This window comes from Apis cerana, linkage group LG1 (genome assembly GCF_029169275.1).
Source record: "Apis cerana isolate GH-2021 linkage group LG1, AcerK_1.0, whole genome shotgun sequence".
NCBI lineage: Eukaryota > Metazoa > Arthropoda > Insecta > Hymenoptera > Apidae > Apis > Apis cerana.
In genome coordinates, this window is record NC_083852.1 from 18,043,626 (window position 1) to 18,066,552 (window position 22,927).

The following is a 22,927-nucleotide window of genomic DNA, read 5'->3' on the forward strand; positions in this document are numbered from 1 at the left end:
CTTTTATTAAACGTATCGTGGAAGAATTATAAGCATGAAATAGCAAAGATCTCATCAAATCAAAAAACTGGAAGAGATCATTCTTATTACGAACTTCTCGTTCCCTCTGTCCATATAAAATGTTTCATACTGGTCGGTGAAGCTTGATTTCCCAGATGATTCCATTCCGTATGCACGATCCATTGGAATTCGCGAGAAAGAAATTGGCAAGATAGTAGAGAAATCCCTTTTATGCCGTACGTGGCTCGTTCTTGAAAATAATTGTTCTTAAGCACCACTAGCTTCCACACGGAGACGTGTGTTCAAAAACTGTCTGAAGAAAAACCGGGTCACGTGGAAGAAGCGCATCGTTCTTAACGTGTACCCTCCATGCTTCCCGTAACGAGTATCACTGTTTCCGGTTTGAAAACTCGAAAGAGCTCGATGGAAGGGAACCGACGCCTTGTTTTCTCGTTTCGCTTTAATCGAGTATCTTTCATTAAAGCCCTCTCGGCATAGCATCACGATGAAAGGCTCGCCAGTTAAGTAATGGATTGGAAACGACGAGAGCGAGATGAAAATGGGGAAAATAATAATTGAAAAACGCTCAAAACGGGACGAGAATAGATTCTTCTCGCAATAGATATCGATCGTGTTTCTTCTCGCGCGAATACTCTAATTAATGGACGCTGTATAACTTTGGCTTTTATTTGCGTGAAAATTCGAAAGTAAAAAAGAGAATTGATTCATCTCTCGAGAGGGGGAGAGAGATAAAGATCATTGGATGGAAAAATTCACAACGATTTCACGGTAAAATCGTCGTTTCGATGTATTCTATGTACGTGGACGAAAATACTGTTGCGAGGCGTACACGCGTCGTTACGTTAAATCACGATTCGCCCGCGAAATTTTCCGCTAACGAACTGAATAACTGAGTAAACGTTTTGGACAGCTGGCAGAAACGATAAAAAGTCGGACGAGCTGGACAACTACGAGAAGATCGATCCCGTTCGATGCTTCTTGCTGTATATAAAACGCGAAAATAACGAGTGGATATTACTCTATTAATATCGCAGAACATCGTACAAAACATGCATAAAAGGATGTATAATTCATGATACTGTCAACTTATTGTCTCAAAAAATTCCAACGGAGTGAAAAAAGAAAAAAAAGATGAACGATTATACGTTCATCGAAGATCTGCATATCGTCAATGCAACTATAACCGTGCAAGTTTGCGAAATTTCAAGGTAAAAGAATTACGCAATATTCGAGGAACTCGCGAAATCTCTGAATTTCTCTGCATCGTATCGATACAAACTTCTTTGGTATCCAGAAATACCAAGGAGAATGCGAATATTGCACGTATAGAGAAAAAAGAAATACATAAAAGAAATATGAAATCACGATACTTTTTCTCCAAGATGCAGGTTTCGTGAATGTTTCTTACCTGTTTCTAATAAAAAATTGAAACCAACGAGGATAGAAGAGGAGGAATGGAACGAGAAAAGAATCGAAGGATCCCTGTGGAAAAATTTACTACGCTATTTCCACGTTGCTGCAGTGGCTGTTTCTTGTCCGTCCCTTTTTTTCTCCCCACAAACTGTGTTTATCTTCCTCTCTCCTTGCTGCCCGCTTGTATATCCAACGAAGTTTCAGCAATCGCGGGGAAATATTTAGAGAGATCCTCGGTTTTTAAGTCGAGATGGAGGAAGGAATAAGCGGAGGCGTGAAATTAAAGCGACGTCTTGGGAAACCGGCCGACCAATTCACGAAAACCCGACCTAATCTCTTTTCTTTATTACGTTCTCAAAGCGGCCATCACTTCGAGCCTCGATTTTCTATAAAGCTCGAATCGCTCGAGTTATTCGAATTGAAACAACGTTGAATTTGGACAACGTCGAAATCTTTTTATTAGCGAGAAATTTATTCGAAATATTTTTCTTATCGATCACTTCAAATCCTTTCAATTTAAAATTCTACATCTATTAACGAGCACCTATTATTTTACGTAATTTGAAGTAGTCTTTTCAGGTTTTAAACGAAGGATCGAGATTTTTTTAAGTATTGCTCGAGTTGGAAAAGATTTCAGATGTTGGGTATCAGTTTCGTGTTATTGATTTTATAACTCGATTTTGTATCGGATGTACGAAAGATATAATATTATTATATTTTATTTTTCTAATTGTCCTCGTATAACCATCTCTGATTCGAAAATTGCTATCATCGATGTACGATGAATTCATACGTAGTTTAATCCCGGATAATGGCTCACGCTCGATTGTACGCTTTCGATCAGTTTGAAAAGCATCGAGAGTCAAAAGATTTGAAGAATCGCGTTTTAATAACTTCCTCTATAATCGAGTATTATGCTAAATATAATATTACGGTTGTGTATCTTTCCGAATATCCGATGATTATTAAGAAATAATAAAAACCGTTTTTCGCGAAATAGATCGCTTTTCAAGATATCGAACGAACGTGAAGAAAAAAAAAGAAGAAAGAAAAATTGGAAAGAACTACTTATTATGCGATAAAAGTAGGTCAAGCATGCAGATCGCCTTTTTCTTTTACGAAAAAAAAAGAAGGAATTTTGCAATAAAGTAATTTTCTCGAATATTATGTTCCTCGAGGATAAACAAGCTGTAATATAAAATAATTACGCACGGAATTCCTTCTCTGTTCTAAACGACTTTCATAATTAGACAAATGGTGAATGATTGCGCTCAAAAGGAATTCCCTCGTTAATTGAAAAGTGGACGAGATAGATACTACTTTAATTCGTTGATAATCAAATCCATTTCTTTCGCCACGCTCTTTATCGTTGGGAGGAAAAAAAAATGGAAGAATTTGAAGAAATTCGATTCCTCGACCGATTGAGATACGTCGAACGTAAAATGGAAATTAAAATAAAAAGATATCCTTTCGTCGATTGAGGAAGGGTTCTCTTTCAACTCTCGTGGAAAATGCGGGTGAAAAGCGAGCCGATTAACGATGGATAAGAAAACGTATTTCGAATCTCGTTTTGTGCCGCGCTGTTTTCTCATACGTAAATAAACAGATATTCTTTTCTGGAAGCGCTGCTTTTCTGGATTAGCGCCAGATTTCTTTTTTATGAAAAATGGGGTACAAGTTGATCTAAAACGAGGGTTGAAGAATTTAGTAGAGTACGGTAGAGAGAGTAAAAGTGGACGAAACGTATTCGCTTGAGATTGACTTATAAATCAATCATTCTGAAATATAAAAAGCGGAACTTATTACAGATCAAAATCTCATTTCGTAAGGTCGTAAAAAATGTTTTAATCCCCGAATAACATCGTGTTATGAATATTTTCCCCATCGCGTAGATATCTCGTCATAAATGCGATAGTTGGAAATAACCAAATGAACGAAATAAAATTCACCGATCCTTTTCTTTGCGTAATATTTCACACAGGAGAAAAATTCCAAAGGAAAGTTGGAAAACAACGTTTCATTACGTGATATTTTTGAATATCGAATTGCCGAAAGAACGAGGTAAACATCTGCGGCAGCGAGAAGAAAATGATGCAGTGACGTCATTGCACAGATGCACTCCAGATGCAGCGCGCTGGGTGCACCGACCTTCGGTGCCGTCACCCCAAGCTCCCGCGGCTAGTGACGTCATCGTTCGCCCTCCCTCCCGTCCCGGTTTCCATGAGAACAATGACGTCACAGTTTCCGGGCCGTGAATCCACCTTGATTCCCGGTCGGTGAACCAATATTCGCGGATTTTATCGAACGAGCCCGTGACTCGTCGCCTTTTGCGCCGGAACAAATGGACTGTGAAATAAAACTACACGTTCCGCGTAATACAGCATGAATAATACAACGGTTCCGGTCGAACGGAATAATTAAAATGTCTCGTAAAACAAAACAGATTGAAACGAGAATCGTTGGGTGGAAAAATTTTCAAACTTCGTTTCCAAACGCGTATCCTCCGTCGAGAATATCGCTGTTTATTTATAAATTCTGAACCGAGTAATTCGAGGAGTCTAAGGGGAGAATCTCGTTCCTTATTTCATTAAGAAGGTAACGCGAAAGAGCGGATGAAAATGGTCGAGATAAAAGTGGCCATCTACGTTGAACGCCAATATATTATTCTTGAAAACGTTGTCCCGAATCATTGATCGTATACCTTGCACGTAACGGCCGACCTCTTTCAATCTGACAACACGTAATATGCGAGAGATCTTCCGATCTCTGCGGTCGCAAAAATAGGAGGAATCCGCCAGATCTTGTTGCATATGCTTTACGATCACAATTTCCGAAACGAAAACTTGCCACTTCCCCTCGAGCGGAGTCAGGAGTCAAGCTTCTTGTTAGCGAGCACCTCTATCAAAAACTTTGCGTAAGGATAACCTGTGCGCCTGTCGTTTACACGCGTTAACTCTCTCTGATTTTTAATGATTGTTTTACAACAGTATGTTGTCCCACTACTATCGTTCTTTACTTCTTAAAAAAGTTCTTTGAATAAAGTTTTGATTAAACGGTCTCTTCAGAAAGGTATATTAACTACTCTTAATTCTTTTCGATTAAAAATCCATGCATAAGTGAAGTTAAACTGTGAAACGTTGAATTTTGATGTCGTTTTTTTGAACTTTTCCATTCTTTAAGAGTGGATTTATTTTACCTCGATGATCAGTTAGACACCTTTCCCTTATTTCTTATTCGATTTCTATCTTCCGAGTCCGATGTTCATTGTGTTCTATCAAAGATACGAATACACGTGAGCGTGAGTATTATGAGAAAACCCGGATGCTGGATGAATGCGTGCGTCGAATAGTGCGTACTATAGTTATCACGACAACAAACAGAGAACCCCCGGTTATTTTCGGAGTATCAGCCGGTACACTGTATATTTAGATGATACGTATGCGTCTATCATGCTTTGTATGAACGCGTGTGGCTACGCAACTATTCCCTTTCGAGTGACGCACTCGAAGAAGGGTGCCACTGACCTCCTCAATAAACAATCTAATTGAAACGTGGAAAACATTCGTTTCTTTCTTTCACATTTAGACGTGTTACGTTGCGGAGATATTTCTGAACATCTGTGTGTGATTTATTTTGGATTGCGATACAAGGGAAAATTAGAAAATGATTGATTAAATTTAAGTAGTATAAGTAAGTCTTAATACAGGCAATAACAGAGAAAATTGTTATGGATGTCTTAAGTATCTTTTAAAAGTTTTATCTTATTGTACAAATTTTTAAATATCTTGAACAGTCATCTTGAAGAGTCATCTCGATCTACAAAAAGTTTTTTCAAAATTTTCTAAATTCTAACAAAGTTTGATATTTGATGTAAATCATATATTTTTACTGTATTAAAGTTTCAATATTTTCTTAAATAATATAAATTATAGAGATTCGGAAATGCATCTTTTCAAGATATCTATCAAGCTAGGAATTGTTCATAAAGTACAAATACATTCCATTATCAGTAGGTTAACATAATAAGCTATCCATAGTCGCGATCCATTGTAGGAATTTACCACATGGAATCCTAGGAACGAGAGTTGTCCAATAGTCTGGATTCCAAAGAAAACTTGGAGCAAAAATTAGACGTTCCCTCTTCAATAATATTCACATAACGGTCCAAAGAGATAGAGAGAGAGAAAGTTTGTTAATAAGAATGGAAAGAAAATTGAAAGTCCGCTTCGAAGTAGCATTCACGACCAGTTTGCAGACAGATTTAATGATACGCTTCGAGTTTTACGTATCGAGCTTTTTAAATTCTGATATACAGACTATTCTTAGCCGATCCCCTCCTATCGATTTCAGTTTATTTGAACGTTTCTAAACGGGAGGTAGCAACACTCACAAATGGTATCTATATTTGTTTTAATCAATCTAAAATATGGTTTAAACTGTTTACTGTCTATCAACGAATCGATCTTCGAATCCACGAATTTTTAACGTTTTAACTGTTACACGCCAAACGAAAAAATTGTTTGATCTCTCAATTTAGTTTCGCAGCGTGGAAACTACTCACAGAAACTCTCGTCTCTCGTCTCTCCTCTAGCGAGTTTTATCTTCTTTCATCGGTTTTTCGCACTCTCTCTCTCTCTCTCTCTCTGTTCGTGTTTCGCCGTTTATTTTATTTTCTCCCTTTCCCAGTTCAATTTCTCAAAAGTTAGACAGCCAACTTTTTCTTCGTCGATCTTTTTAATTTCCCTCGATGATCCCAAGGAACACGAGCGATCCATTCTTATTCCGTGTGTGTAATTTCCAACTCGAAAATTTAATAGCTGTCCAGAGAATCGAAGAGTGCAACGATGCCTGCTTCTCCCTTTTCGAAAACGGCTCGTGACAATATTGAATTCGAAAGAAGGAAATCCATCTCCCTTCTCGAACCACTCTCCTCGGGAGAGCTACTTCCTTGTAATTCAACGGGTATTGGCTTAAAAAGTATCTAAGGATACTTACTCGTCGATCACTCGAACGACTTTATGTAACGTGTTCGAGCCTCGAAATCGATGCCTCTAATGTCGACGAACGAATCGTTCAACCGTATCGATTCACCGGCGGAAGATCATACAACCCGTAATTTCCTTCCATATTTTATTCACGAATTCAACTTCGAACTTCTCCCTCAAGCTCGCTTTCTAAACTTCTCGAAAATAACAAATATTTTTCCGCCCGAGCGATGAGAATAGAGGAAAAAAGATACTTTATGAAACTGTTCGAACCGGTAGAAGAGAGGAGCGAAACTTTTCTAACACGGGGATATAAGTTCGATCGAGTGGGTTCCATTTCGTCGTCGTTTAACGAACACGCGATTCACTTATACCGATCCTTCGTACCAAAGAGACAATGACCCAGAAGCGATTGTGCGCTGCGCTTCTTCAACGAAACTTGGAACTTTCTCAAAGCGAGAGGCATAAATCTCATCGGGTTGGAGCAAGCCCATACGCGAGATATAAAGGATGTGCTCGATGCGGAAACAAGATCGAACGAAGAATCCTTTCAAGAATGGGGACGCTTAATAAATATGATTGGACTTCGATCCGATCGATAATCTGTTCGTTCCATATCCTATCCGATATGGAAATTTTTAATTCCGAAATGCGGTTCCTATGGAAAGTAGTTTAAATTGTCACGCTGTGAAGATTGATTTGAAACAGGGGAAGCAACGAATTCGTGTTATAGTGAGTAAGTGGAACGACTGGAGTAGGACTCGTTATCGCGTTTGCATTGCAATTGTTCCTCCTTTGGAACGTGATATTGCTGAAAAGCGTTTATCGATCCGCGAGATAGTGCGAGAAACGAAATCAAATCAGACGATGAACAGGAGGCAGAGGGGAAAGTTACGTATCGGTCTGATGATTTATTCAGTGAAATGGAAAAGAATAATGGGAATTTTTGATTCCTTTCCTGACTGAAATATAATTAGAACATAGTGTTGTTATCAAAAGAATATTCATCATCCTCTATTGATCCTATTCTACTAAAAACTTGTTAATATTATTCGGGCGATTATACGATTAATACTTTTTTCCTAGAAATTAAATATTAAGATTCGGTTCAAATAATAAAAATTATTACAAGTAAATGTTAAAATAGATTTGGATGCTACATTTTCGATCAAAATAACTCTTTTCGCGGTATAAAATTCTAAATGGTACAACAATACAGAGGTTTTTCTTCGGGGTATAAAGGATGCTTCTTAGAGCAAAGAACTGAGTACATATGATGGTAGAAGTTCAGCCAGACTCGTAAGGGTGAAAAGCTTATTATGTTTGTACAAGGTGTGGATTCTCTCCATAAGAGGTTTAATTGGAACCAACCCATCATTCGTAGCAGGCAACCTTTAAGGTCTCCTTATAGCCAGGTACATGGATGATACTATTCCTGGCATTTGAATTGTTGACACTGCTCCACCCCCTATCGAATAATCGAATCCTCTACACACTGCCCGTATAACACGTGTAAACATGTGTTGAATTAGTTTTAACCACGATTCGTATAACAGCGTTGAATGAAACTTTCTTTCCTCGCTTCAGGTTAAAATTAACAGATCCGGATTAACGAACCAGTTGCCTCTGATTAGGAGAAATATTTAAACAGATGGGCTGGTTTAAAACGTTTCAATTCAATCGTGTTTCGTCGTTTTAGACCGTTTTGATTTAACGAGTTTTTGTTTGCCGGTATTTAACATGGATGTATATAATTATTTTAACTTACTCCTCCACTCTTGTTGAAAAATAAAATGGTGTAAAAATTCATTTTGCATACATGCGGAAATATTTATTTGAATATTTAAAACAAATGGAAGAGTATCATGAGAGAATGGATAAAATTAAAAGTTTTAATTTAAAACTTGAGGGATTCTAACGTCCTGGTGGTGATTTTCTATTCCATTAAAGAGATGCAAATCCACCTTTTAACCTGACCTCTGATATTGCAGAATCTAAGGCCTATTAAGTAGCCTTTCCGACAAATTCTTCGCCATTGACGAAACCCACTAGGAACGAACGCTTCTTTTTATCCTTTCATTACAAAGTGCCGACAAAGTCTCTCCTCGTTCTCACACAGACCCCTATAATTTGCAACACACTTTTTTTACATGCACAAAAAATTCTCCTTTCCTTTTTCACCGTCAAACACGGTCAATCAATAAATTTCTCCGAAACTAAAAATTTCTTTCCCTTATTCGATTCTCGACAATATTTATTCAAAATTATGACGTTGCGAGTGTTTCCCCAATTATCGAAGATATCGAAATTTATAAATCTCTATAAGAATAGCTCCGGCCATCTTTCATCGTTTCACCAACGGTGTGCCCCATTGGAAAATACAAGCGGTTCCCATAGTGGATGTGTAATACCAGAATCCATCGTTTCCCATTTTTCTTCATTTCTCAGCTGCGTATTAACGGGGCAATGAGTCAATTTTACAGCAGCCTACGTGACATTTGAAAATACCTCACCCTTTCTCTCTCTCTCTCTCTCTCTCTCTATGATCCAACAGCTATGATCCTCCATCACTTTGACCTATATACCCAGCAGCCTTATCGGGGTTATGACGACCTCACGATGATGTCATCGTCCCACTGACGTCACCACCACTCCCTTACGTGACCATTGAGAACAACCTCGTTTCTATATTCCCTCGCACCCTCCCTCTCCTCTTCTCGTTCATCGTCTCGCCCTTCACGACTTCTCCGCTCTCTGTATCTCTTCCGAAAGCTTAATGGCCGTGTCCTGTCTCATTCATGCGGATATTCCTTCAGACAACGAGCGTGACCTAGTTTCCGGGATATTCGTATATCGAGGATAAGCAGCGATACGATCGATTCGCAATTCTTGAAAGGATCCTTCTTGCTGCCGTTCGACTCGATCATCTCTTTCTATTCTCGATGAAATTTTCTCGGTTATTTCGACGCTTCTGATATTGATTTTTCTTCTCCTTTTTCAAATATTATTTCTTTCTTTTTTTTTTGTTTTTGTTTTTGTTTATTGGATTATTAGTATTGGGCGAGATAGGAAACATGTTGGGTTGGGTAATCGTGAAATAGAATTTCAAGACGATCCGTATTAATCCTTTGGAATAATATTTTGATTTATTAAAGCAATCGCCTTGATGAATCTCCACGTGACTTCTTCTCAGATTATTGTTGAACTTCCGCCAAGTTCGGTGAGACAGCAATTTTTACAATTTTATTATCAATAAAATGTTGTTCGGTAGATTGAACTTCGAAAAAGATTTGGAATAATATTTTTTTAATACAGTTATTAGTTATCAAAAGTTGATAGAATAATAATCGAATGAAAAATTAAGTTTGTTAAAATATTACGAATCGTATCCTTTCGAAACATTTTCCTTCTTTCGCTTTCGTTGCACAACTTCGAAGCGGCGTCGTAAAAAGCAGCTTTCCACAAAACTCTATATACTGTATACTGTTCTTTTTACGCCATAGCGACGTCGTAACAAGCGTTTCACTTACCAATCGAGATTTAAATGATTTACAAGTGTACACCATTTAATGATTACAGCCATTCAAAATTACTGTAGAAAAACGATCTATTAGAACTTTCCTTTCTTTGCCCCTCTCTATTTCACTCTCTCTCTCTCTCATCATGAAAATTATATTGACTCGTTAAAATTGTAGGGGCCTTTTAAGGAAGATGCTGAAAGTGCACCACTTGGCTTAACTAACCGGCCAACGAGTAAGTCGTAAACCGTGACCCGAGTACAATCGTTAGTTACAGTTACGATCAGGTTGAATCGGTTGTTTCACTTTAGAATAGAATGTAAAATCGGTAATGTTCACGGTCCCTTGTTGCTTGCTTGTTCCTTGTTCGTGAAAACACCCTGTTAAATACGATTGTGGCGTATATGCCGCGTTGCCTATTAAGTAGTAAATTCGAGCATTCGCCGGACCAATTGCATCCGCGGTTAATCGATCGATAACAAGTGCATTTGCGAATTCCATTTCCAAGTCTATGTTTTCCGTACGGAGAAATTACTTTAGAGAGGAAGATAATGAAAGGGGATTCGAAGTATTCATACAAACAATTTTATAGTTTTCTTGTATATTCTTGAAAAAACTCGATAAAGAGCGGTTATCATGTAAAAATATATGCAGTTCATCTGTTTATTAAATGATATAACTTTCTTTTCTTAGAGTCTTGAAAGAGTATAAATACAAATAATCAAAATCGATGATAATGCATATAATTTCATGAAACTTTAAGAGTTTTCATATACAGTTGTGCGCATGTATTTCTAAAAATTATATTCTAAAAAAAAAACATACGGGAAATCGATATCTTCAAATGTTCACAAAAATCTTTTAATCCTTTCAAATATATTTATCCAAGTAACCGATCCTCTCGATAAGATGTATAAAACGAAACGCAAAATTTCTCGAATCTCAAGCTATGAGCAACGCGATATTTTATTAGAAAATTGAGTATACTTCGAGCGAAATAATAACACGTTTCGATTACGTGTATCGATATCGATAAATTGTTCTTTTTTTCTTGGGATAATCCCTTATTTCGGGACGAACATGTTCCGTTATAGCTCGTAAGTAACTACGCTCTTTTCTCTAACTGTAGTTCGTTCCGGAGCTTTATCGTCCATGGTGTTGAACAGAAGGTGAAGAAAAAGAGATGGAAAGGAGGAAAGATGGGAGAAGGAAATGACAAAAGGCAACGCCCTTGGCGCCGGAACATCGATAAATGTCGCTCTCGAACGGATCTGTTCAAATAAAACGCGAAACTGGGTTGGTCGTTAGCGACTCGTGGCTTGTTTCCTCATTAACTTGACTTGCAATTAAAAGATCCTGACGAACTTAGGCGAAAACCCTGAATCCTGATTCTGCAAACTCGGAAAGCTTCCGTAAATAAAATGGTCGATTGTCCAATTTCTCAACGAGATCCGCAAATTATTAATTATAATCACCGTTATATAATTTGTAATAAGTGGAGATTTACAACAAAAAATGGAAAAATATAATACGTTATTAAAGTAAGGGTGTTTATAATGAGCGTTGTGATAACGAAGGCAACACACATTAAAATACCAAGATAATTAATCATTTGTGATATCGCAAACACATTACTCGAGACACCTTCACTGAAATAAACAGCTGAATAATTATAATTGGCATTCATAAGCGGCGACTAATGAATGTTAATTAATTTCACGCGAGCATGTTGCAAGGTGTTGTAATTATCGATTATGTTAAATATCTGTACAGGTGTTGAACAAAATTCTGTTAAGCGAAAAACGAATTAATTAACGACGCCAGCAAGTATTAAGTGATAATCATGTTTATATTGCTCGAATGTGGAAAGTATTCAAAGTCGAAGTTGCTGTTATTCATCGGGGCGAATGATACTTGTACAACTTAATCTCTATGATATTACGATGATTAATTCCGATTACTCTTCAATTTAAATATATAACTTAATTTAAGTGTAATAAATGGGGAAAGGCGTGCAATCAATTTTCCCCATTCGATCATTTTCCGTCAAGTAACATTACGATATTTCTTGCTCTTGATCAACAGGTATAAGGGCCGTCAGCCCAGTTAAATATCCAATCAATTAAAGCAATTGCTTCATTACCCAGGTGCTCGAGCAACTTTCACCTGAGCCTCGAGTCAAATTTAATTTCGACTCTGGTGTGCGACTATCGGTGGCGAGACAAGTGTCCAAAGATTTCCCTTGCATACGCTTTCCGCCGGAAACGATTACGTTACAATCGGCGCCGTTATTTTAATCTTTTCGGGAAACGATTTTAATATCTCTCCTATCTGAATTTACGGTCGGATGAAAGGTCATTTTCTGGACAGGAAATTTCTCGTATGGTGATTTGAAGCGCGTGATAGAATCTCATTTCGTACCGCGAACACGGTGTGCCGCCTTTGTGTGCGGAAAGCTTATGCGTTAACAAGATTTAGATCACCGCATAATCCATGTATAATAGCCGTTGATCTAGATCGACCAGTCCCGAGCAAACTATTCAGCATTACTGATTACAAGATGTCCATTGCTATTATCGAGCTAATATATTCACTATGGGAATCGTGAAGATCCGATAAATTGACTGGTTGGGAAAATTGGAAAGCATTTTTAGCACACTATGATATAATAAATAATTAAAAAATATTTTAAAAATTGTCAAATCTTGTGAATAATTTAGATTACAAGAAAAAAATTTTGATAAGAATTATACGTATTATATTGAATATTTTTATGACCATCTTTGATCTTTAAGTCTCAATGATCTTGATTTTTGATAATTTTTCCACAAGCTCGAAATGACGAGTTTTATATTTTTCTCCAATGAAAATTTGTTTTAATATGTCGGATCAGGGATTTGATAATTTGATGTTATATTTAAATTGTACATGAATACAATATATTCTACGATAGGTTTCAGGGTTAATGACTAATTAAATTAAGTGACATCGATCCGGTTGCGCAATAAACAGCTCGTAATTTCGAAATAGATTCCCTTAAATAATGAACTTACCGTATTTATCAGTTGATGCCTTATCGTTGGTTGATTATTTTTTGATTGAGAACTTGATCGTAAATTAAAATTAAAACAATCTTTCGTTGGATATTGCCAATTTGATTATAATTGCGTGTTCGTTTAACATTTGGAATAGATTTAAAGTATTATTATCACTAAGATAGCGAATCTTTGTTTCAGGATATTGATTATGAGGGATTTCGTAAATTTCTGGACACCTATCTCGAAGTGACAACTCCTGACGAACTTTCACGACATCTTTTTTTGTCGTTCGTTAAAAAGGTGCCACGAGGAGTCGATGGGAAAGCTTTTAAGGTAGGATATTCTTTCTTATAATTTTTCTAAAGATTTTTCTATCTAAGAAGAAAAAAAATTAGTAATAATTTTCAAGTATTGTTATTGTATTAATATTATATAATCCATTCCATGTATTCGATGTTCGATCAAATTTTTCACGCTGATTTTTGAATTAAATATTCGAAGATTTATCAGAGATAGGAATCTTTGCATCAGGAAATGGCCGTGCTTTCGTCGACAACCGCTTGTGCCGCCATTACGTCTCACACAACGTCCAGCAGCAACGTGAACAGCACAGGTCTACCTGGTGGAACATCGTCGGAGGGTGGACACGGTTCCTCTTTGGCTGACAAAATTCACGGTCTCACGGAGAAATTGCAGGCGTTGGGACATCATAGAACGGACAGTGAAGTCTCCACCAGAGCACGCACAGGTAATTAAAATATTATTTTTCATAAGGGTGGAATTATTATTTAAAATCAATTTTTGAAAACTTTTTGACAGAGAGGAAATTATTATTATTGTTTTAATTACTCGCTCGTTTAATCCTTGAAGCGTTGACGAAGGAAAAGTCTATTTAGAGTGTCCTTCGATGATAAATTTAGATCTTTGATAAAGATATTTACAGTGTAAACGCAATATACTTACACGTAAACGCGTTGAATCATTTTTCACCGGTTTACAACCATATTATGCAATATTAACATACTCTAAAGAGAAAACAATGAAACGTTTGCACTAAATGGTTATTTCTCACGGGATACGAAAGGATCAGACGATAGATACTTGTAATACATTTCACTGTCCATAGACAATTCTAAGAGAACTACGTAATGCACGCTATACGTACATATCCTCTGAACATTATTTTATCCTTACAAATGCTCCATGAAATACTACGAACGACGTTGAAAAATATAGAATATAAATCATTGAAAAAATTGATTTAAATTTCAATGATACGCATAAATATTCTCATAATTGGAAGATTGAATAGTTATTGAATATAGTTTAGCAGATCAAATAATTTACAATTTCCGATAGTACAGAATAAATAAATTTTACCATTGTATAATTTAAAAAATCATATAGTATATCTCAAAAAAATAATGTTCAATATTCGTCAATTATCTGTCATTCGTCTCATTCGTCGTTGTAATAACGAGTGATAAATTGCACGATCGAATATTTCTGTTATATTGTCACGAACGAATAACAGCATAGAGACGAGTTTCGAAGCGAAAGCGAAAAAATCGATAAAAAGTGGATTACCGTGAATGATTACCGATTTCATCTCGCTGATTTAATCTCACCATTGATCAGATCAATTTTTCATTTTGCGAAGCTGAAGATCCAGAAGAAGATTTGGTTGTCCAATGGCGATACTACGATAATCTGAGCTTTGAAGAAAAAAAATAGAATTGCACACAACGTGCGATTTCGTTGTGCAGTTCTTTTGTCAAGTTTTTCAATTGTTCACCGGAACGTTTCTTTGTAAAATTGGAGCGTAAACAAAAAAAGGATGAAGTGAAGAATGCGAGAAAAATTAAATCAATGATACATTTTTCTTTGTGCACCGTGTACTACGATGGATCCTGAAAAATCTCACTTTGATCACGTTTCTCTTTGATTATTTGCTTTGTATGAATATTATAAATAAAAGAATGTATTATGTATCGCTGTTAATCCGTGTAGAGCGTAATAAATGTGTTTGTTAAAAATTTTAACGATCCAACAAGACGCCTATTTTTTTAAAAATTAAAATCAAAACAATAGAACGCATCACGATAAAAATTAACAATATAGGGAACATAATCTTCTAACATATCAATCGTACAAACGAATATACTTTCATAACAATCATATCATGTCTAAATATTCTTTCCATCAAATCGAAAACGATCCAGATTTAAAATCGAAACTCTCTCCAATCGCAAATGGAACAATAATATAGAAAGAACAATTTAACGCATTAACATTACGGACGATATATCGGTAATTCTGCCTGTCTACCAAACATTGAACATTGGGGGGAAATCAACGCTCACACGCATATCGAATGTCGGTCTATCCTCTGCTTGTTTTATCTGATTGATCGGATCAGAGGAACAGAAAGCGATAAACTTGCCACGATCGTCCATTAGACGTTCTTTTCCCTGCCATTAAATCGAGAATCTGCTCGCGATATATCACAAACCCCGTAATCCTACTCTCGAGTCATCCGATCACGTCAATAATACTAATATTCTCCCTTGTGTTCCATCGACGGGCTTCAAGGAAGCGTTCATCCCATATTGACGATACAACAGCACACGTCGTACAGTTGCCATGACGTGATAGAGAAAAAGAGCACGGACAGCAGCCCGAGCCATAGCCAAATGTCGCGGAATTCGTCCAGGAAGTCGAACAATTCGCTCCTCATCAACAACGGGAAATTAGAAGGTAGGTCGAGCTTGATATTAACGATACCGTCAACCAATTTGCTCCTGGACGTCATCCCGTCCAAATGCAACGGGATTACGTCCCTCTGATAGACCGTTTGCTCCATTTTCACTTACTTTTTTTTCTTCTTTCCACCTTTGACGATGCATTTGCTGTCGCGATAAATTAGAAAAAATATTTTCCTTGTAAAATTTGCGTGACGTGGAAAAAGCGGGAAAGTAGAAAATAACATTACGTGAATAATTGTTAAGTCAATAATAATTAGTCAATAAAAATTCTGTCAGAATTATCCGCGGATCTTTTCAAGAATAATTTTAAAATATTTTTTACGTTTTAGATAATTTTTGATTATTTTAAACAACGCTCGTTTATCTCTATTATTGCATCGATCTAAAATCGAAAAAAGGTATTAAAGTTCCTGAACGACGATGAACATGAAACTCGCATTTGAGCACAAGGCAGAAATTTACGTGGAAGGCAAATAAGATGGTTCCGTTTAACTCGAGCGCGATGTTATAACTTGTGTTTCGCATTTCGAATGGAATTCACAAAGGTTCCGTCTGGAGGAGCATAATGGAGCGGAATGGATAAATATCCGATTCCAAAGAAGAATAATTCCACGCCTATGGGCAATCTCGAGTTAAACGACACAATATCGCGAGATGATCTTACCTCATTCTTTCTTCCTCTCCATGATCGTAAGATTCTTTACGATGAGCCGTGACATATAAGTTGGCAAACAAATCGATGCCCATAAAAGCTGCCCGAAACCGTAAAACTCGTAAGGACGTGTACGACTTAATATAGTTCGTGGTAGCTCGATGATGATACTGTAATCGATTTCTCTCCGCGTTATTCACACAAACGCGCGCGAGATGCGTGCAAAAAACTCTCGACGTCCTAAGTTACTCGATAAAAAATTATTTTTCCCCTCGCACTTCTCTTCTTCCTTTCCTCGTCGTCATATCGAAGAAGCAACGATTTTTCTTAAAATTTTGTAACCAATATTAAGAGAATTTTAAGAGAAGGCAAAAGCAAAAGTCTCTCTCAACTTAAACATGATGATGACGGTAACTAAATCGGCATAAGATTCGAAAACGGAAGACTTATCGAAGGAAATCTCGCCACTACGCACGTACTACAAACTCGAAGGATTTCCTCCTCTTCCGAGAATAATATCGATCATTCGAATCCTCGGTTAAAGACACGGGGCCAGTGGACGCGATAAATAACGCGATAAAGCCGCGGAACGGCGCATTATTGTCGCTCGACTTTCGTGAAGTTTCAATTTAAGGGGGTGGAGGTGATTTCCATACTGATGGAACCGTCCGTCTGGGCCGGAGAAATTTGTGTATCGGGGCGAAAATATCGGGAGCGCAATATTCTACGGGGATCAAGCTGAGGAAACGTTGAAACGGAGCAGCGACACGAGAATACCCTTTGCCTGGTGGAAAAATTTATGTGCGTTCCGAGAATGGAGCGGAATCTCCTTTGCCTGGGGAGCCTGGGTTACGCTTGATATGATAAGGAAAGGTTTCATTCCGTACACCCACCGATTTTTACGCTGATGCATTATTCACGGGAATAGTGGGATCGTTGAATGCGGTTGGATTGTGACTCTCGACCGGAAGTATAGTAGCATCTTCGACGAATAATATTGAAAAAAACGAAAAAAAGAAAAAGAAAGAAAAAAATACAGGTAAGATTTTTCGATTCTGAAAAGTTTTGTTAGGATATCTATATGCCCCATTGTGATCAGGAATTGAATAGGATAAGGAAAATATTCGATATTAATTGGTTATAGTAAAATGAAGGCAAAATTTTTTAAGTTATTATAGTAAAGTTTTATTTATTTTAGTCTGATCATATTGATTAATATAATCTCGCTTCTATCTATGATCTTTCGCTCTTAATAATTGAAATTCGTATTCCAATAATATGAATTATTTAATCGATCAGAGATTAATCATGATTAATTAATTAGAATTAATTAAAACTAGAGTTTGGTATAAATGGAGTCGTATAAATGAAATTGTGTAAAATTCGCCCGTTACGTAGATGAAAGGGTCTATTAAAAAACTCAGGTAATGCTGGGATGACCTTTAATGCGTGGGGAAATGTTTAGCAGAGTTTGACGCGTGATTTTGACGAGTTAGACTAAATCTTCGCGACTTCCTAGTTCCAATAAACCGCGTAAATATCCATTTTAAAATGACAGCATGATCTTTGCAAAATGTCACGAAGCAAGCCGTGAAAATTCTAGATCGACTGTTTGCGGAGTTGTCTCGGACGAGAGAGAGAAATCTCAAAGGCGATATTTTTGAAACATGAAAAGAGTTGAGGGAACGGAGACATCAAACGATGTGTTCTTGCCTCGGTTTAAACGGTTTGTCACCTCCTTCCTTGATCAGAAAGGTCAATCTCGTTTAAAAAATCTTTCGCGGAAAGATCGAAAAAAATACGTAGCATAAACAGCCGTTTCTAATGCAAAATTAAAACATCTTCTGTTCATTTTAATCAAATTATCCTACGCTTCTGAACTTTCATTAATAAAATTTTCCGCTTATATATCTGCTATTATAATCTTCCATTAACTACACCTCCTAATAATTTTCTAATTTGTTCCAACTGGCAAGAACACAGAATTATAAGCAAACTCTTATTATTATTATTAAAGGTACAATTTTTGGATTTTTATTTCAACAAAGTATTCGAAATTATTCTTCTACTAGAGAAATGTAATTCTTCTACTCAAAAACTATCGCGTTTTAGATTGGAATCTTTTTTTATCATTTGTACCTACAATATCCAAACTATTTCTTTTATTTTACGCCACGCTTTTATTAATTTCTTTATCTGAAATTTTGCCGTTCTAGATCTCCATTTGAACCCCCTTCTCGCCATTTAATTATCCCGCTACTCGCCAATGAGTTTGCGTACTCGTTCGATCCCCGAAATAACGCGAACCGGTATCATCCGGTATAAATAACGTCAAGCATAGAGAGAACATCGAGACTCGTCTCGACTTCAATCTCTCTCGATATACTTTCTCAGTATCTCTCGAGTCACGCGAGAAGCAACAAGTGTCATCTTCATATTTCCCGCCCTACGATAATCGCGATCGCTTGTAATTGATATTATTCACGATTGCACAGTTTTCGCGTTTGTTTTTTTTTTTTTTTTTAGTCTGTGAAACTACGTTGCTCGTTAAGTATCGATTGTCGAGGCAATGATGTTGAAGAACGATCGAATATGTTTACCGGATATTCCTGGTGCGTTGCTGAAGGAAGGTGAGTAAGGAAAAGGAAACTTTTTAGAGGAAATTAAAGATTAGTAATAATTTAAACGAATAATGGATTTTTTTGAGAACTTTTAAATATCCAATAAATAAATTGGAAACTTTATTAGCATCAATGATATATGATATACAATTATTATACGATATGTATAGAAGACAAACGAATGTTGTCTTACTTTACATTAATTACTTTCAATCAACAATAAAAATTTTACAAGTAAATATCTTTCAAAACTTCTTCTTGTCGCTTTCCATTTTTGTAAATAATTCGAAAGATCTTATGACTAAACAATCTTATACGATATTATACAATCTTCTCGCCGAAAATTAATAAATTCTATCTAAATGGAATGTTTCTCGATGTATGTAACGAAAATTGAATGTCATAAATATCCACGTTGACATAAAATACGCTTGCGTCGTCGACCAATATACAAACCGAAACATTCAAGGCCTTTTGTCAAATGAAAATGACATCGAAGAACATCCTATTTTTTTTTTTCTTTCGATCGAAAAACCATTTCGATCGTAGAGGGTGGTGTCGGATTAATCGCCGCGGGAAACAATGCACGTGGTGAATTGATTGTATGATTCTATTCATACGGCGAAATGAAATCGGAAATAACGAATAAGTTAGCCCCCATCCGGTTATTCATTACAGCTGTGATCGTAGCGGCGAAGCAATCAATCGTGTCATCCGGCGAGCATCGATGGTTTCAATTAAATTAATCGTTCGCAGTGATCCTCCAGTTGCTCGATGGAATAAATTGAAGTCAACTTCTCGAAACGAATCTGTTCCTCGATGATCGATGAAATTTTCTTTCATCCCTAGTTTCGTTGTTTCGAACGAATAATTAGGGAATCTATCATCCCCTTTTTATCATTATTCGAAACTTCGCGTTGCATCGTTGAAAATATTCGAAATATTTAATAGCCGGTCAATTTGTCGTTTGAATAGGAAAGTGGTATGTTAAGGGATAATGTTTAATTTTCTCTTGTTTATCTTGTTGCTATCTTGAGTGCAAATATTCGAAAACAGCATTTCCAATTTATTGCAAAATGATATCTCTTCCTGAGGATTTACGAATACATTTAAAAGTCTTGGAAATTATCATCTTAATAATTTCCACTCGCGAAAAATACTCTGTCAAGAGTAAATCTCGACACATTTTACTCCTAAAATGATAAAATATACGTGGGAAGTTACAACGACACGATCCTTTCTCGAAACGAGGAAAGAATTTTTCCACGAGTTTCTTAGAGGCACGGTTCGATTTTCGTGCGTCATTCGAAATCGCCGCGAGATAAATCGCGGCATATAGCCATCAAAAAATCACGGACGAGGCAAAATGGATCGCAGGAGAGTAATATAGTAATAGAATAGTCGGTGAATTTGTTTCAACGTGTTGTTGCGCGTACTAAAGATAAATCGTTCGCGATTGATCGACCGACTTTATTTCCCTCGTGACCATCCGCTTTATCCGTTTCTCCATCTTTTTTCTTTCTTCCTTTCTTTCTTTCTTTCTTTCTTCTCTATTCTCTTGCACATCTCAGCCGCCTATGTATGCGCAGATTCGTAAAATCACGGGAGGGAATTACAGGGAGGGAATATTGTGTTCCAAGCTTTGTCTCGTCTTCGATTCGATGCTATTTTTATCGAGAACGTAACAATCGCATTTTATTTTGATGTTTCGCGGAATCATCTTCGATGTCTTCATAGTTCCGATTAATTGGACTCGTAGGAGTATAATTCGAAATCGTAGATGATCCAATCGTGCAACGCTTCAAGGTATCAGAGTTTTTGTATTTTTCGTGGGAAAAAAGTAAGATAAATCTAATTGTAATAAATGTCTAATCTATTGGTCTAATCGAGGATTAAGCTACGTTATCAAGGCCATTTGGAAATCATCAATATTCAAATATATTCATTCAGAAGCTATTTGTTTAATCTTCAGAAAACGTTGTTATAATCTTTCTCGTAATATAATCTACCGAAATAATTTGCAAAGATCTACAAACGGGGATCTAAGTCTTATCTCTAAGTCTTCTCTTTAATTTCTCTAAGTTAAGATTACAAATATTTCTCGGTTATTCCAAATCGAGAGATTATTGCAAGAAGGTGCATAACAGAACAGCCAATTATCTTTCAATATCTTCCCGAGAAACGCGTAATCGAAACAAACGTTTGTTACGTTCCGATCATTTGGATGGAGAAATTGTTTACGTGTCGGTTGAAATTACACGTGAAATTTCTGCTTACAAATATCGTTCCAAGAATATTCGTCGCGACAAGATCTATCTACGAACGGCCATACACGTGCAACGTTCGATCGTTATAATTAGAGCACTCGTGTACACGCATCGATACTTGGCTCCCAAATCTCTCTGCGCGAAGCAACAGGTTCTCCTTGTAGAGCCTCTTAGACATCGCTGACGAAATTGTTTCGTTTTAATCTAAAAATAATTCTTTCCATCACTTTTCGCCGATTCAAACGTCGCCAATTATATTCGAAAAGCTAATCTAAGAGAAATTCATCACGAGAATTCGTATAATACAATGGTTCAAACTCTAATAGTGTCACTAATGTCAAGATTATAAGTAATATTTTTTTTTATTTTTATATATGGAGCATGAGTGATGATGACACGTTGAGATTTCGCAATAGTGATGTGATATTATTCGATATATTTATGTATTTATATATCTAATGAGATCACGTCATTAAATATTCTTACAGAAGTGCCAAATCATACAGATACGAAATCGCAACTGATGTCACATAATTCGCCTGTGTTAGATCTTATATTTCTAATGATAATTCATAAGGCTTTTATTCGTAATAAGGTTAAGTAACATATACAATTCGATGAGTTTCTCGTATCTCTAGTGAAGCAGTGCTCCCTCAAAAGAGTACATAATCATTTTTACATAAAATCGATTTTTGATCGTCGCCATTCATTTTGTTTCTTGTAAGTTAAAATTGACTTTCTATAAAACAATCTGCTATAATATAAAATCGAGAAGTCGTTGTTTCGAATACACGTATTTTAAAATACACGTGCATGTACAATTTAAACATCCATTTTATTAATACATGTATATTCTAATTATAAATGCATGTATGTATGATGATTTTGAATCCGTTATGTTTCGTATAAAATTTTCCAATATTATTGGAAATAAAAAAATTCCTCTACCTCCTCTCAGATTATAGTCTTCTGTACAAAATCAAAATTTCTGAGACTTATAATTCTATATCAGGAAAATATAATTGGAAAAGAAGTGGCACGTGAATTTTTTCTAGAATTTTTAAATTATCGTGACATAGACAAAAAAAATTTCAGTTTTTATTAAATTTCACGGCTTTACAATAAGGAAAATATAATCTAAAAGTATCATATAAAAGCATATATTATCTAACATTTTATTTATCTGTTTTTTAATTATACTTATTATATTAATATAGTTTCTTTATATTGCTTTAATCATTGTTTTAATTTTTTTTTTCTGTTACAAAATTTAATTATAAAATTTAATATATTTATATATTTATAAAATATGTGTAAAGTATATACGTAACAGAAGAGATACATTTACGAAATATATAAAACAAAAAAAAGACAAAAATATATATATAGAATTTGATATTATATACATATAGAAACATAAAGTACATTTTGTCTATATAAGTTAGACAAGAAAAGAAAATAAAAAATTGAAGTTTTAATACTGGTGGCGCCATCTCGCGGATGGATGCTAGAAGCTTCGACTTGCTACGCGGGTTACAGAACATGCAAGGAGGTATTCGTGACGTCATAAACAAAGAAAGGAATATTGTGCGAAAAGGATACAGAATAAACGCGACTAACTATATGCGCATGCGCAATAAAATTTTC

At 36.1% G+C, this 22,927-nt stretch overlaps 1 protein-coding gene across 5 annotated transcripts in view; it reads left to right on the top strand.

Annotated features, from left to right (window-relative positions):
* Positions 1–22,927, top strand: part of LOC107994021 (diacylglycerol kinase 1) — a 78,584-nt gene that overhangs the window by 49,905 nt on the left and 5,752 nt on the right. For 3 of the 5 annotated variants that reach the window (XM_017050745.3, XM_062087264.1, XM_017050746.3), the window contains 3 exons: positions 13,174–13,308; positions 13,507–13,723; positions 15,568–15,732. In XM_017050745.3, coding sequence (XP_016906234.1) covers positions 13,174–13,308; positions 13,507–13,723; positions 15,568–15,732 — 517 coding nt within the window. Of the gene's footprint in view, positions 1–13,173; positions 13,309–13,476; positions 13,724–15,567; positions 15,733–22,927 lie in introns of those variants that run through there. The other 2 variants (XM_028664894.2, XM_062087265.1) reach the window with 2 other exon arrangements.